The sequence below is a fragment of the Artemia franciscana genome, chromosome 7, assembly GCF_032884065.1.
Source record: "Artemia franciscana chromosome 7, ASM3288406v1, whole genome shotgun sequence".
Lineage (NCBI taxonomy): Eukaryota > Metazoa > Arthropoda > Branchiopoda > Anostraca > Artemiidae > Artemia > Artemia franciscana.
In genome coordinates, this window is record NC_088869.1 from 20,678,236 (window position 1) to 20,696,243 (window position 18,008).

At 35.6% G+C, this 18,008-nt stretch overlaps 1 protein-coding gene across 1 annotated transcript; it reads left to right on the forward strand.

Annotated features, from left to right (window-relative positions):
• The first annotated feature begins 1,730 nt into the window (after positions 1-1,730).
• On the forward strand, positions 1,731-14,257 carry LOC136028970 (neo-calmodulin-like). The gene is made up of 4 exons (XM_065706966.1): positions 1,731-1,859; positions 3,649-3,823; positions 5,599-5,841; positions 14,113-14,257. The coding sequence occupies exons 1-4, from the start codon at positions 1,857-1,859 to the stop codon at positions 14,151-14,153; spliced, it is 462 nt and encodes a 153-aa protein (XP_065563038.1). The 5' UTR covers positions 1,731-1,856; the 3' UTR covers positions 14,154-14,257.
• Positions 14,258-18,008: the final 3,751 nt, after the last annotated feature.

Below are 18,008 nucleotides of genomic sequence, written 5' to 3' on the forward strand. Positions count from 1 at the left end.
AGCTATCATATGAAGACACTATAAAGACATTTGCTTTGATAAAAGCATTTAAAGTTAAATTTTAATCTACAGGATAAAATTGATTGTATTTATTTTAAATGTTATCAGCAATAAAATATTGTTATGATGAATCTTAAAGTTTTTCTTAAAGCTCTTCACCCATAAGGGTTTGCATAAATAAAAGAATATGCTACTGTTAGTAAAACAACTAAATACATATACAATAAATAACTATATTCTTCAAAGAAGTAAAATAGCCATAACCTGATACCTATGATTGGTTTGTCAACTGGTGGCACCAAATGTAATTCTTGGCCTGGGTTGACAGGTTTATATCTGTCCCTATGCTATGGATAATTAGATGACTGCCTAAGCAAATATAAATTAAAATGGATACTCAAGTCATAATTAAAATGATTGCCACAAATAAGTGTAGGTGTGTCACCATTTAAACCCATGTAGAACTTAAATGTAAAGATTTCAAGCCACGTTGGAAAAAGGAAAAACAAACATAGGATGGTCCTTTTTGGGATTTCTTTTTTTGGGGGGGGGGATAATGCCTTTAAAATTATGTTAGTTTCTTTTTGGTAAGGAGGCTTACAATTGCAAATTTATCAGGGACAATGTGATGTATGGCCTGCTTCTGGACACCCAACCGCCCTCTCCCCTCAAATGAAAAATTTAAGGTCCTTTAGTCCAGACCATGAACCTTGGAAACCTCAAGCTTATCAGAAAAAAAATTTACTCAGATTCAGGAGGCTTGTCCCCTAACAAAAAATGGAATTTAGCCTTCTTGTGGGGGAGCCAAATTTACTTTCCATTTTTTTCTTCTGCACTGGGGTCTTTACAGCCCAAGGAGTTAAAAATATTAGTTTCAAGTTTATAGGGAATAATAATGATAACATTTTTGCAGGACTAGCGGGCACAAATAGGAGCCTATTACTGCTAATTTATCTTCTAAGTATCTGACCACTGACAGTGCGTTCTGAGGAATACGCTGCTGATGGTGCCAAGACTGTTATAGTGGTTATTATGTTTAGAAAAGAGTATTGAATGGTGAATCAAGTGGTAGACTTAAAAAAGGATATGTTCAAACCCAATATTTTTTCCCATTAGGTAGATAACACAGTTCTTTGACTCAATCTCATATTCACACCAATGATCATTGTTAGCTTCTTCTTAAGATGACTGATAAATTCAAATCGATTTTTCTGCTGGTTGGATTTTGTGAAAAATGTGGTACTTGCTAGTTACCCAAAACATGCTCAAGAGGTTTGCTTTGTTTGATCTGAATAAACCTATTTTTTCTCTTGTACTCGGCTATAATTAGCTTAGGTACTTTCTTGTTAGCTAGTACACACTTAGAAATTGAAGTTAGGTTAATCATAATGAAATATACCAAAATATGATGAAATTGTAATAGTTTAGTAACAAAACTATGGAAACTAACGGCCTGTTTTCCATAATTCTTTGTTGTTGTTCCCATAATTCTGTTACTAAAGTATTTATATTTTCATCATATTTGGGTATATTTTAATATGATTGCCCTTGCTTCACTTCTTGGGTGTGTTCTGTATAATTAATATGTACCAAAACAGCATATATATCCCTATTAAAACACAAATGGTTTTCTTTTTTGGTTTTCCCTGTAAACTTACGGAGACATTGTTACGTCAGAATTGCTGCATCATTCTGACTCCACATAGAAACAACGTCAGCCAATCAGCTTTAGATTCTTAAACAAAACTCCAAAATCCCACAACATAAAACGCGAAGTTTAGAGTTGTAAAAAGACTAATCTTGAATGCAGCGCTAAATTGGTTAGACACAAGTCAGCTTTTTAGTTTTTTATTGAAATGGTAAGTGTTTTCCCAATTTACACACTCTATCTGCAATTAACCGATCTGATTTGGCTTATTTCAGGTTTATTTATTAACAATATTTATTTTAGGCTAGGAGGCACCTAGCTTTGTTTAGGCTAGCTATATAGACTCAGGAAATGGATATAATTTTGAAAATCTATTGATTCTTGGAAAGTTTGTTATTTTGTTTGTTGTCTTATGAATACTTTTTAGTTTAACTAGAGAGTCGATATCAAACCCCTCCCCTCAGTTTTTTTTTTCAAGTAGCCAGTTTATAATAACTTATCATTTAACTATTTCCTAAATATGAAAATTTCCAACTAAAATTTTATTTAGCCTATAGGTTACATTTTTCTTTGTATTTAAGCAAGAACCAATCAAGGGAAGAGTATCCTCATGGACAGCTAGGTTAGATAATGTAAAGGTGTATACTAAGTGTAATTTTATGCTTCAGAAATAGTTTAACTAAAGACAATAAAGACGGCATGGGTCAGACTATAGAAAAAAAAGTATTTCTATCTCACATTGTTCATAGCGAGTTGTCATATCATGACTAACTCCAAATTTCAGAAATTTGGTGTATGTGCCATATATTTTTGTAATTCTTGCTATTGAAATTTTAGCCTCTTAAATTTCCCATCTGGCGCTGGCACAGTGAAGGTTCACTTTCACTGTTGTGCACTTCAAATGGTGTCTATTTTTAGTTCCCAACCAACCTTAAACAACTTTGGTCCTCATATTATTCTCGAAATGTTTCAAGACTGTCAAGAAAAACTTCCGAGCCAATTTTTGAAATTTAAGGACTTAATAAATACCAGTTGCAGGCTAGGACCAAAAAGGCAGATGCTTAAGAAATATAACCAAGGAAATGATCTTGACAAATAAAAACTAAAGTGTAGCTTATGATTGTAGAGCTTCAATAATATAGTGGGAAAGGTCCAGAAAGGGGATTTTCAAGACAAGGACCTGAGTGGAAGTGACTAGAACTGAATATTGTATTTTCGGTTAAATGTGTGTATGCTAAGTTGACATTTATTAGACCAATTTTCTATGATTATCGTAATTCAATGTTCTATGGTCATTGTAAGACCAATTTATATGCATGGTCAATTTACATGTAAGACTGATTAAGCTATGTTGGGGTTTTATTCTTGGAATAAAATAAAGTTACTTCACTTTGACATGAAATGTACAGATAATCCAATAATCTTCTTTGAGCCCTCCACTATTTTCATATTAAATGTAGCTTTTAGTTTTTACTGTGTTTGTCATCAATGTTCTCATCCTCATTTGTATATTGTTTACTATTATCTGTGATTGAGTAGATCAATGCACTTGTGTGTTAAGACGTTATTACCACATTACCCCGCTACAAGATTACAACTTTTTTTTTTTTTTTTTTTTTTTTTTTTTTTTTTTTTTTTTTTTTTTTTTTTTTTTTTTTTTATAAAGCATAGAGTTTAATTGGTAAGAAATTTGCTTTGGAGAATCAGGACTAAAGAGAAATATAAATACTGTTCTGTTTTATGTGAGAGATTCTAATAATCAATTCACATGAGTTTTTTTTTCTTATTAATAAAACTTGAAATTGCTGCTTGTAATGTATCCTTAAACCTTCAAATTATGATTTATCTAGACTTACATTCTACCTAGGCTGCATTAAAGCTTTTAAAGCACCAACATAGCTGTTCTAGCGTTAAGTTGCTTTGGCTTTTTATAATTTTTTCAGAATAAGTTGCAGAGTGGAGGATAGCATATATCCTGCTCATATACGTTTTTGTTTCAGGCTTCTCAATTTACTGATGTGCAAATGGAAGATTTGAGAGCATCATTTGCCCTTTTTGATCAGGATGGAGATGGTCACATTACCACCTCAGAATTAACAGCAGTCATGAAGTGTCTTGGACAAAACCCTACAGATGCTGAAATCTTAGCCATAATAAAAGAAGTAGATGCTGATGGTGAGAAGTTTTTATTTTTTTTTCTCAATCTTCTCCTTTTCCGCAAATTCTTTGCTGTGTTGGCCTCAGGTGGCTTTGTACTGCAGTAAGTTGTTAGTAGTAGTAGTATTGTGATTTTGTTTAGTGGTGATTCTGTTTTCAAGTTGGGTTTCCTAATTTCTTCTGAAAGGTGTCTTTGAAAGACTTGTAATTCATGAATCTTTGTTAAGATCTATAGCAAACAATTTGAAAGCCCTGTTGTATTCTTGGGTCTTTTAGACGTTGAGGACAAGGAGCAAAATTTCTACCAGTCAAACACAGTGGTTAGGAAGTAACATGGAAATTGCTTGGGAAAGGAGTTTTTCAAAAAAAATTGCAGGATGGGCTAATCACTTATGTTTTTATCGATGGTTTGTGAAATAGCCTCGCATTCTCTGCTGTCATGGCTGTCTCCCTGCTTTTCTTAAGCTCATTGAAATTTGATTTGATATATCGTGGGTGCTTACGATCCATGGTAAATGCCAAAACCAAACTAAAGCGATATATACATAGGTTGTTTTTGAAGCTGTGAGGAATTCAAAACTAAAACGATAGTTATTTATGTTATATTATTCTCTTTTTAAAAGTATTTAAAGAATAGTAATACATCCTGCCTGGCTGTAATGACAACGCAGTCTGACAGTTACTTTTTGGATTTGTTTGTAGACAGAAGAGACTCATTTGTATATTTTAAAGGGATTCACATGATCCAATAAAAAGTAAAACAATATAGTAGAAAACTAGATAGCATCTTTCCAGATAGTAATGGCAATCTATTATACATTTTTCACTTTTTTTTTTATTTTATTTTTTCTTTTTTTTAGAACAGTGATTCAGGGTAGTAAGCTTACATGAGCACGACAACATAGGTAAACATGATCAAAAGGCAAGTAAAAGAGCATAAATAATAAAATAAGACTATTTTGAGTGCTCTGAGGACAGGCTTGTAAGCATAAGCTATGACTTGTGAAGTACAGAGATAGTGCGTTGCACCGCTCAAGTATTTTTCGCAAGCAGGTGTAGAGGGACGACCAACGACTTTTACAAGTATATCATGTAAACAGATGGATGAAGTGGCAAGCAACTACATGTAGCAAGTAAACTTTGCCACAATTTTGTCACGCCCCATCATTGAATTTGTGGTGCCAGAACAGAACCCAGTCTAGTTTTGCAAATGGGCAACTCCTTGGGTACACCCATGTCCGTCGTCTCATCTGTTATTATAGAAAATGGTGTTTTATCTAATTTGTTCAACAAGCTTTTCTTAAAAAAGACGGTGAATTCTTAGTGACTCAAAAACTAAGTTCGTCTAAACGCAAGTGGAAGCTTTCTTGAGCCAGAGACAGTGTTTATTGCTATCCAATGTCAAATGGACGGTTATGTCTGGATTTTTTTTTTTTTTTTAAGATCAAAATTTCTAAGAAAAAACTTTGGGTTTTTCCTACGAGAATGACCTATTTTTTAGCAACTTTTTTTTTTAGTCTTAATAATCGTAACAAGTGTTTTGGATGTCAAAAGCAGTTTTCAACCATTCGTGAAAGCGAGAAAATAAAGACTTTTGACGTATTTTGAAAAACTACAAGCCTTTGACATTCTTACAGACCAAGGTAGACATCCTCCTAGATTACTGATTAATCAAATTGATCAATCATGTTGAGTTGACACCAAAACGTCACGTAACAAGGGTTTTGTAAAATCCCAATAGGACAACATATTTGTTACATAGAACAGAAAGCTATAAAAGAAACTATTTTTAGGAAACGGTACTATCGAGTTTTCTGAATTTGTGATTGCGATGGCTAAGAGTGTCAACGACATTGATGCTGAAAAAGAAATAAAAGAGGCCTTCGACGTCTTTGACAAAGACGGCAACGGACATATTAATGTAGAAGAACTTCGATACGTTTCGGTAAATTTGGGCGAAACATTCTCTGATGAAGATATAGCCGAGATGCTTAAACAAGCTGATTTCGATGGTGATGGTATTGTAAACTATAAAGGTATTTTTTTATGCTTGGATTTTTTTCTAAAACTTTTAGATGGATGCAAAAATTCAGCTTGTAAACTTTTATTTTAATGCACATAAAAATCTCACTTTAATTTGAAACTAGAATTTTTCATTATGCGGTGGTCTTATGCTTGTCTAGCCAGAATGTCATGTCTAGACATGTGTCTGCCCAGAAATCTAAGTCTTGACACCTACCATTCACAAGTAAAATTTAGTATTTCGCTTAAAAAACGGCAGCTTTTCCTGGCAACAACACGATATTAATAATATTACAGGACCTAAATACCCAGGCTAGTACAAAATGGAGAAATATGGTATCCTAGTTTGCACTGATTTTGTGCTAGGACAGAAAATAGTAATGGCATTAGACTACTACAATTTGGTAGGTGGGATAATCTGGGTAGTTATAAACAACCTGATGTTTAGTCCCAATGCAGCCCATGAGTTAAAATAGTGCTTGCATTAAGTCTCATTCTAACTTATTTTTTACTTTCTTCAAAGTTTTTTTTTGTCATTCCTCAACTTAATTATGACATGGAAGGAATTATTCTTTAATAAAACAAGAAAAATTTGCCTACTTGTTATTTGTCAAGTAAAGTTAAGACCATTCCTTAATAAAAACAAAGCGAGTGAAGAATTCACTGAAACGAGGATTTCGTAATAAAACAGGCTATTAGGGAGGATAACTGCCAACAGAGTAGTTGATGTGTTGCTAGACTTCAGGAGGACAATTTGAGATGAATTATTCTCTTAAGGAGAAAAACTGGATGAATTTCGAGCAACATTAGCTTGTTAGAAGAGACAATGATTTTTTGCAAGAGGTCTCTGAGTGATAGATCGTAAAAGAGCAAGAAGGGAAAAGGAAGTAGGGAAAGCATTAAAGTATGATTTTAGGTTTCACTAAATGGATGCCATAAGTTAGATCAATCAAGATCTGGAAAACGCAACCAGACTGCTTAATTAATTTTACGCTTCTGAACAGGCATGACTGAAGCATTGTGAACATCGTGAGGCCGACGATTGCTGCCCATTCTAACCATGAGTCCCCAGTATCGGCACTGACTGCTTATGAGTTTATCAATAACGAGTGGCTGTTTAGTCTTCTCTCTAATTTCGTCCCTCCAGTAGATTCTGAGAAACCGTCGAAGACAATTATTTTCAAAACTTTGGATCCTTTCCTCTAGCTGTTTTGTCAGCGCCCAGCTTTTGGAACCATACGTTAGTACTGATAGGACATCGCTATTGAAGAGGCTCAGTATTAGCTTCAAACAGAAAGTGGCACTTCTCCAAACGTTTCTTAACATATCAATGGCGCTTCCTGCGTACGTTATACATGTGACAATTTCATGCTCAGGGCTTCCATCAGTGCTCACTAGACTCCCAAGATATCTAAACATATCTGTCTCTTCAATTTTCCTTGCTTTAACTGTCAGTGGTTTAGGAGGTAGTCTATTCACATTGCGCATGATATTTGTCTTTTGCGTGCTTATTGTTAAACCTACTCTTTCACCTAATTTCAAGAGCTCCTTTATGTTGTATTGAAGCTTCTCTCTTCAGTGAGACAGAAGCGTTATATCGTCTGCGAAATCTGCATCAAATAAAGTGCGATTTTTGTTCAACTGGATGCCACTTATCAGGCACGTACACAGGAATTTTTTCGGCGGGGGGGGGGGGGCAAAACCTTCGAAACAGCAGATATAAAGTAGCACTTTTTTATTTAGTAATGCAAAAAGCACGTATATCGGAAAATACAGATTAACTTTAATATGTAGTATTGTAGCGGATGGGGGGGAAGAAGACTGAAGCCTCAAAAGTTCGTTTTAGGCTCAGGTTATGTTCTATTGCAAAAACGTAGATTTTAATGAAAAATGATAGTTACCAAAATTGATCCTGAAAAGATTTTATCCGTAAAAGGGGGGATAAACGCCCTAATACCAAGGATAATTCTATTTTGCTGTGGCCAGCAAACTCTCTTTACAAAAAAAAAATACAGGACAATTGCTAATTACTTCAAAGAGGGTAAAAAGTTAGACAGAAAATGGATTAATTATTGGGCAGTGACTTGAACGGATAATTACATGCTGTAAAATCCCCCCAAAAAGGCTTCACATATGTATCTAGGTTCTTAATAAATGTCCTATTTTTGCCAGAAATCCCAAAAAAAACATGGGGAAATTAAACATTTCACAAAATTTCGGGGGGGAGGGGCGGGCCCGAAGGCCCCCCCCTGCATACGTGCCAGCCATTTATGAAGTTGCACGTCCGCAGGATGAAACCAATGAGTAATATAAACAGCACTGAGGACCGAATTCACCCCTGTCGAACGTTTGAGTTGACTTTGGACCACTCAGTCAAGTCCTTATCATTAGTTTGAATAGCACACATTTGTGTATCATATAACGCCATTTGAATTCTGACCATTTTATCAGCGAAGCCATAGTAGCGCAGTACATTCCTTAGTAAGTCTCTATGGACTGAGTCGAAAGTCTTCTGGAATTCGATGAAAGCCATTATGATTTCAGTCTGCCATTCATTTGAATCTTCAATAAATATTCTAAGAATAAAGATGATGTCAGCACATGACCTATTTGGTCGGAAGCCATGCTGTTCATCTCTGAATATGGCTTCAACTTTTGTCTGGATGTGGTTCAAAAGTACTTGGCAGAGGACTTCGCTTCCAGCAGACTGTAGGGTGATACCTCGCCAACTGTTGCAATTAGAAACTCTATCCTTCTTAATTAGTTTCAATATATACCCTTTCTTCCAATCTGTGGGAATATCCTCAGTGTCCCATATCTGCATTAAAACTTCGTGTAGTGGCTCAGCTAGCACTCCAACACCGTATTTCAATAGTTCAGGTTGCATACGATCGATGCCAGCAGCTTTTCCTTTCTTTAGTTTACGTAGTACTGTCTCTATATCATACATACTAATCGCCTCTGTACTTATGTCTAATTGGAAAAGGGGTCGACCATCTGGGGGGTCTGCAGGAAGGGCAAAATTTAATATTCCGTGGAAATACTCTTTCCATCTATTATCGATTTCTTCTTTGCGCGTTAGCAGTCGTCCTGATTTACTCTCAATCGCAGTAGCAGGCTTTTTGAAATCTTCTGTGATCTCTTTCGTTATGCGATAAACTGCCCTATTATCATCTTTACTAGCAGCAGCTTCGGCTTCAGTAGCTTTGGTCTCGAGGAAGCAACGTCCATCTGCTCTCCTTTGGGCTTTTTTGCTTTTTCCTTAGATAGTCCTTATATTCAGAGGTGGTACTGAGGTCGCAGGAGTCTAGTTGAATTTTCATCTCTTTCCTCACTGACATGAGTTTCCAAGAAGAATCACTTAGCCACTGTTCCCTCTTCTTTTTAGGGAAACCAAGAGTCTCTTTAGCTACAATTCGCACATTTTCCACGATCTGGGTCTATGTTTCACAAACAGACTGCAAATCAAATGTCCGAAGAGTTCTTTTGCACTTCACAATAGTCTTTAGCTTCAGCTTGAAACGGGCGATTACTAGCTGGTGATCAAAGAACAATTCAGCACCACGATTGGAATGTACATCTTTGAAACATCTGTGTCGCTTCCTGATCAAGAGGCTGTCAATTTTGCTTCTTGTCACTCCATCAGGGGAAGTGCAAGTATACTTGTGGACTTCCCGGTGGGGAAACAACGAGCCATCAACAATTAGGCCACGGTCAACACACATATATCAATCACACACCATTATCATTAATGGCGCCAAAACCATTTTATCACTTCAGGTGCATATCTATGGCTATTACCAACTTTAGCATTCAAATCACTACATATATTTAAAATCTCGTGCTCAGCTACATAGTTGACTAGATCGTTAAGGTTGTAATAGAAACAATCTTTCTTGGAATTATTGGCTTCATTTGTCGGAGCAGATGCTACAATCATTGTCAGCTTTGACTGCAAGCTTGCAAAACGGACTTCCATCATCTTTTCGTTTTTGGGGACGAACTCAAGCATTGACTTGGTCGCAACTATCTTGGGACTAGAGACGTGCTGTTAACCCCCTGAGATTTGTTAATCTCCATGATTGGATTAGCCCTAAATAGAAGAAAATGAAATCTATATAAATGTTCAAAGAGAACATTTTCGAAATATCTGCAATGTCAAAATGTATTTAAATATATATTCTCTTCATTTTTGAAGAGATTTCTAAACATTTTTCTTTCTCTTGGCTTAAACCTGGAACACATGTCGGTTAAAAAGACAACTTTTGTTGGCGTCTGAATGAACCATGATCTATACCCCAAAGCTTGTTGTGTATATTTAAAATGACATCTAGGAACATTGTATGTGCCCTAGACACAACTCACAGCTGTTGACTGCGTGGCAAAACACAGCAAAGCATATATATATATATATATATATATATATATATATATATATATATATATATATATATATATATATATATATATATATATATATATATATATATATATATATATATATATATATATATATATATATATATATATATATATATATATATATATATATATATATATATATATATATATATATATATATATATATATATATATATATATATATATATATATATATATATATATATATATATATATATATATATATATATATATATATATATATATATATATATATATATATAATGTGTTAGTGTGTATTTTTGTAAATATAAAGATATCGCTGAAAAAGCTATCCAAAAAAAGGAGGGAAGTAAACGTAAAAAAATGATTCCCAGTTTACTATATTGATGGTAGGCTACAGTCAAGGAAAGTATATAGATGTTAATTCTAAAAACTGTCTGTTCTGTCTTCTCTGAAGACATTTTATAAAGATTCAATACATATAAACATTAATTTTGCGAGTCTCAACTTCGGTTGACCGTCTTTGAGAGGATCACTTGCAAGTACACTTGGCAACTTGTCCCTTGTGCTTGTCAAGTACAAGTAGTACTTGAACTACTTGACCTTTGAGTTGTTTTAGCTTCTTCAAGTGTTTTTGATACCGGGGTAGATAACATCAAGGGGAATGCACAAGGCTGCGAAATTCATGAAATGGTACACCTTTTGAGCTGATGTTGACGTTTTCCTGGTAGTTATGCTAGAACCTTTTTAAGGACTACCCTTTCCTGAAGTTTAAAACAAAATTCCGCTAATTGAAAAAACAGAATTCACAGTTTGTAATGATATCGGCTTCATCATTACTGAGTATTAATTTTTCCGGAATAAAACAAGAGAACCAAAATAATTTTTCTGTGATTTCTGGGAAATTGGGCGTCGCCTTTCAGTTTCCTGTGACTTAGTGGAGCGGCTTAACCATGCTCTTAGATATGGTGATCGATTGAGGTATGGAGTCCTTTTTTTTTTTTTTTTTTTTTTTTTTTTTATAAGCAGTGGAAACAATGATTAAAAGTTGTGGAATTGTTTTCCCTACTTTCTATACTAGCGTCAACCTCTTTCGAATCAAATTTCATATTGGAGTTTCTTTGTTGGTTTGGGGTGGGGGTTGGGCAGTGACATGTCGGTTTTGCGTATATTTTTTCGAATTATTGTTTTGCTGGGTCTATACTGGGTAAGGTTCGTCTTTGGCGGTTTACATTTAGACGTAAAAAAAAAAGGTGAGATGTACAGTATTCAGAGAATTCACTAATGACAATTTCAAGAATAGTGATGAGGTTCAAAAGACCACTTTGCAGACCTTAATTGATATATGCATCATGAAAAACAACTGTAGTGGCCTGGAGTTGTCTTTGGGAGGGATACAGACCACATTTCCAGAATAGTTCAATAGCTTAACAGAGTTGCCAACTAGAGTGTCTGAAAGGTTGAATGAAAGGCTTAGACTTGTATGTGGTGCTAAAATATGCGTTGAAAATCGCGTGGCTGTACTCAAGAAGCAGCCAAAACAGAAGGTTTGAGCGGGGGGGGGGAGTCTTTTCGCGTGGAAAGTTTATTCCTAAAAACGTCGTTCTAGTCAATGCCTAATAAGGAATTCAAACTTATATTTTAATGAAAACATGTAAAATTATGTCTGTCTCCTAGGAGTAAAAAATAGGAACTTGTTTTTAGTGTGTAGCTGTTCCATCTCTTTTTTTAGAAGATCTTTCTGTATATTTCTTCTGACATGTTTTACAACCATGGGAAGGCCAGGGCCCCGTGGACCTTTCAAGCGGCGCCTCTCGCTGTTTCCTTTGAGTTATACGACTGAAATGTTCTCTCCGACAATTCCCCTGGAACATATCCCCATGCAAAAGCAAATGGGAAAAGACAAAGTAAGACAAATAAAGAGAATTTTCCATAGAAATTCAATAGAACCTCCCCAGGGTAATATATCCCCTGGAAAATTCACTACGGAAATTTTTCTCCACACAGAAAAATTCTCGTTGGAAAACTCATCCCAAGCACAAAATCCTCCTCCATATAAAAAACATCTGCATACTTCCCAATAACACATACTATACGTAAGCAATAGGCAAATTTTAATAACTTAAAGATCTATCCTCAGGTGCTGGGGGGCGCGTTATCTCCAGAGGCATTATTTTTTGGATTTTCAATATGCTATACAAAATGGCTATGTCAATATTTTGATCAGACGAATTATTGGAAAAGGGGACGTGGGAGGGGACTAGTAGCCCTCTAAATCTTTTTGGCCACTTAAAAAGGGCACTAGAACTTTTAATTTTCATTCAAATGAGCCGTCTCCCAATTTTCCAGGAGCATTGGTTCGATACAGCTATCCCTGGGGACAAAAAACAACAAAAAAGAAACAAATAAACATGCATCCGTGATCTTTCTTCTGAATAAAACTACAAAATTTTATATGTTCCCAGACAGGAGCTCCAAACCTCTACAGTAGGGTTCTCTAATATGTTGAATCAGATGGCGTGATTTTATTAGGATTCCTTGACTTTTAAAAGGTATATTTCCTCTTTTTCGGAAACTGGGCAAATATTCTTAGGCTCGTAGCTTTTTATGGGTTACACTAAGCATCAAATTTGTTTTTTAGAGTTTCGGTTACTATTGAGCCGTTTAACTCCTTACCACTGTAGAGATATCTAGACATTACGGTCATCCTCAAAATAACCTGTCACCTAGGGTCTTAGTGCATATAAAAGCTTCTCCCATTTCCTTTGTTCAAGGGATTCATTGTGTATATCTCAGTAACTGGATCAATTTTAAATGGTGCGAACCTGTATTATTTATGATTGTGGAAGCAGAAAGAAAGGGGGTGTGCCGGCAAGTGGTTGGCTACTGACCTATCTTACAGGTATGACTTATGACATGACTGAGTGATGGATCTATTTTATTTTAGCAATATTACCCCCCCCCCCCCTAAAAAGTCAATTCGTAGTACAGTTATCCATACAGTGGTAGTTATTAATTTGGTTAAAGTGATATACATATATATATATATATATATATATATATATATATATATATATATATATATATATATATATATATATATATATATATATATATATATATTTCTATTTTAGCAATATTAGCCCCCTCCCTAAAAAATCAATTTGTAGTACAGTTATCAATACAGTGGTAGTTGTTAATTTGGTTACAGTGATATATATATATATATATATATATATATATATATATATATATATATATATATATATATATATATATATATATATATATATATATATCCTATCACTGTAACCAAATTGATTTTTTTAAGGGGGGGATAATATTGCTAAAATAGAAATATAGAAAATAAAATAGAATATATATATATGGGCTCTCAGCTGCGTTTGTCTATCGCTAAATACCCAATTTCAATTTTAGCAATATTACCCCCCCCCCCCCCGCCTTAAAAAAAATCAATTTGGTTACAGTGGTAGGATTTTCTGTTTTATCTTCGGTTAGAAGGGAATGTGAGTTACTTATTCTCTTGGGTACAGCGCTGTCCTCCAATCAATGGTAACGCTTGTCATACTACAAATTAGACCATGCAGGTTTAAAGGAGTTCACAAGATCCCTGATAGCCATAGTACAACGATTGTGTTAGTGAGTCTAGAGGTCCAAGACACATTAAAACAAGGAAATAATAAACAGTTATTGCCGGACTTGGAGGGACTGCCTAACTCCTTGGCTCAAAATCTGGTTGAAAATGAGTGTGAAAAAGCTTAATCATGTTTTCTTGATGTTATTATAATTAATCTTTATTCAGAAATCTTTTGTAATGTTTATTTATTCTTTTACTGATAGTTTCTGTGTTTTTTTTCCAGATTTCGCCAGAATGATGAAACTGAATCAGCGCCTTTCTTAAGTTGACATCTTTCAAGATCAATCATGAACAGTGAACGGAATTAAAAGTAGCTTATTACTTCTCTTTTGGCAAGTTAAATTAATTAAACATGTTCGCTCTCTGAAGTTTTTCCTTTTTAATATTCAGGAATTCTATTTTTTAAAAGGATAAACATCCTCCCGAGCCGTTGATGGTGCATAGGGCTTCGATTCAACGCTTCTTCTTTACAGGGCAAATTGCAGACCTGTTGCCCAACCTTGCGGCAATGGAAATTGAACTCTAGTCCTTTGCCGGAAGATCTATCCGTCGTGCTATCACAGCGTAGGAATTCTATTGAGCATTCAAGAATAGACCTGTGTTTACAGCAACTCCTATTATGTGGGAAAACATTTTATGTTCGACTTGAATGTGTAATCACAGTTTTGCCGTCTTTCACAGTACTGAGTACTGACAATTCAACTGAAGAACGTAAAACAAAACTTGTAATGCAGTAATTATGCGGAGCTGCAGTAGAGAGATATCTAATACAATTCAAGTTGGTCCCTTGAAAAATAAGGAAACGTCCAAGTTTCCCAAAAGAACAACTACAACCAATCATGAAAAACTTTAAATGTGAAAACTGTCACCAATAACAATATGACATCTAGAATAGGGTTCATAATTGGTTTAAAAGCAAGTGGAAGCTTTCTTGAGTCAAAAACAGTGTTTCTTGCAGTCCAATTGCAAATGGACGGATCCGGTTGGAATTCTTTTTTCTTATGAGCAGAATGTCTAAGAAAAAGTTTTTTCTGTTTCTCCTACAAAAACGACTTATTTTTCAGTGACAATTTATTCTCGTAGTCTTAAAAATCCTAACAAAGGTATTGGATACCAAAAGCAGTTTCAATCATTTCTGAAAGCAAGAAAATAAAACTTTTAACATATTTTGAAAAACCACTAGCCTTTGGTATTCTTACGGACCAAGGTAGACATCCCCTAGTTTACTGATTAACCAAATTGATTGATCATATTGAGCTTACAAATTGATTAGACACAAAAAAGTCTTGTAACAACTTTGAGGGTTTTGTAAAATCCCAATAAAAAAACATATTCCTTAGATGCAATAAAAACCTATAAAAAACAAGAGCTAAGAGCTCATATGGCACTTTTGAAGAGGTCGGAGGAGCCAAGAACTGATATGGTATGAGCTCTAGCAAAATTTTAAGAATCAATAGATTGCTTTAAAAGGAAAATCAGAGGCTTAATGCTGGTCGGGATTTAAAATAAGAGCTCTGAGTCACGAGGTCCTTCTAAATATCAAAATTCATTAAGATCCGATCACGCACTACCTCAATTTTTGTAATTTTTCCTCTCCCTTCAGCACCCCAGATGGTTGAATCGGGGAAAACGACTTTATCAAGTCAATTAGTACAGCTCCCTGACACGCCTACCAATTTTCATCGTCCTAGCACGTCCGGAAGCACCAAACTCGCCAAAGCACTGAACCCCACCACCTAACTCCCCCAAAGAGAGCGGATCCAGTCCGTTTACGTCATTCACGTATCTACGACATTTATAAGTGTTTTTTTCTATTCAGATCTATCAGATCAGGTCGAGATTTGAAATAAGAGCTCTGAGACATGAGTTCCTTCTAAATGTCAAATTTCATTAAGATCCGGTCACCCGTTCTTAAGTTAAAAATACCTAATTTTTTCTAATTTTTTCCAAGTTAACAACCCCCAGATCCCCCAAAGAGAACAGATCCGTACCAATTATGTCAATCTCGTATCTATAGCTTGTGTTTATTCTTCCCATCAAGTTTCATCCCGACCTCTACACTCTAAGCGTTTCCCAAGTTTTCCGGTTTCCAAAATTTCTGTTCCCCTCCCTCCAACCCTCTATGTACCCGGATCCAATTCGAATTGAAAATGGAGCATCTGAGACATAATATTCTTCTATATATCAAGTTTCATTAGGATCCTATCCCCCATTCGTAAGATACCTCGATTTTCACGTTTTCCAAGAATTCCAGTTTCCCCCTCCAACTCCCTTCAGTGTCACCGGATCTGGTCGGGATTTAAAGTGAGAGTTTTAAAGCACAAGGTCCTTCTAGATATCAAATTTCATTAAGATCTGATCCTCGGTTCGTAAGTTACAAATACCTCATTTTTTCTAATTTTTCCAAATTACCCCCCAACTCCACCAAAGAGGGCGTATCCGGTCCGGTTATGTCAGTCACCTATCTTGGACTTGCGCTTATTCTTTCCACCAAATTTCATCCTGATCTCTCCGCTTTAAGCGTTTTCTAAGATTCCCGGTCCCCCCCCCTAATGACACTCGATCCGGTCGGGATTTAAAATGAAAGATCTGAATTTCGAGGTCCTTCTGAATATGAAATTTCATTAAGATACGATCTCTCTTTCGTAAGTTAAAAATACCTCATTTTTCTAATTTTTTAGAGCTACCCCCCCCCCCCCCAACTCCCACAAAGAGAGCGGATCCGTTCCGGTTATATCAATCACGTATCTAGGGCTTGTGCTTATTTGTCCCACCAAGTATCATCTCGATCCCTCCACTCTAAGCGTTTTCAAAGATTTTAAGTTCCCTTCCTCAATTCCCTTAATGTCACCGGATACAGTCGGGATTTAAAATAATTGCTCTGAGACATGATATCCTTCCAAACTTCAAATTTCATTAAGATCCGATCACTCCTTCGTAAGTTAAAAATATCTCATTTTTTCTAATTTTTCAGAATTAACCCCCCCCCTGACTCCCACAAACAGAGCAGATCCGTTTCGGTTATGTAAATAACGTATCTAGGACTTCTGATTATTTTTCCCACCAAGTTTCATCCCGGTCCCTCCACTCTAAGCGTTTTCCAAGATTTTCGATTTCCCCCTCCAACTCCCCCCAATGTCACCGGATCTGGTCGGGATTTAAAATAAGAGCTCTGAGACATGATATCCTTCCAAACATCAAATTTCATTAAGATCCCATCACCCGTTCGTAAGTTAAAAATACTTCATTTTTTCTATTTTTTCCTAATTGACCGGTCCCCACTCCCCCCAGATAGTCAAATCGGGAAAATAATTATTTCTAATTTAATCTGGTCCAGTCCATGATACGTCTGCCATATTTCATCGTCCTAGCTTACCTGGAAGTGCCTAAAGTAAAAAAAACGGGACAGAACGACAGACAGACCGACAGAATTTGCGATCGCTATATGTCACTTAAAACTATAAAAACTATTTTTGTGAAACGGTGCTATTGAGTTTTTTGAATTGGTGATTGTTCTGGCTAAGAGTGTCAACAACATTAATGCTGAAAAAGAAATCAAAGAGGCCTTCGAGGTCTTTGACAAAGATAAAGGATTAGCGTAAAGAGCGGGGCGTTGAGGAGGGAACAGCCCCTGTCATATACGGAGCAATTTCTGTTCGTTTTAAGTTTTTACCCCTAATAAATAAGCTTTACGAGTAAAATCAAGGAGTTTTCACTTACTCTAAGATGACAGCTCCATCTTGCATGGTGACCATGTTCTCCCCATGCTGAGGGGCTGCCCAGAGCGCATTCTTGCCTTTTATGGGGAACACAAGTATCGAAGGCATAGCAACTGCATTTCCATGGGGCTCCAGACTTTGCAGAGCGGTTGTTTTTGCATCGCAGGCCTTTACCCTTCTTGGAGGAGGGGGACATTGGTACATAGTTTCCTCAGAAAAAAAAAATCAAATTCTAGTTTTCTTGAAGTGAAAAAATACATCTCATTTTAAATATGTAACCGCTTAAGTAGTATCCCTTTATGCACTCCAATACACACATAGCCATTAGCTCCCAATACATACATAGCCCTTAACCCCCATTATACACACACCCTGATACTTAAGCACAGAGTTATTACTA

Excerpts from the sequence above, each read along its gene's own strand:
- LOC136028970 (XM_065706966.1), top strand. Across the intron at positions 3,824-5,598 it reads AAAAGAAGTAGATGCTGATG|GAAACGGTACTATCGAGTTT; the intron begins GTGAGAAGTTTT and ends AACTATTTTTAG. Across the intron at positions 5,842-14,112 it reads TGGTATTGTAAACTATAAAG|ATTTCGCCAGAATGATGAAA; the intron begins GTATTTTTTTAT and ends TTTTTTTTCCAG.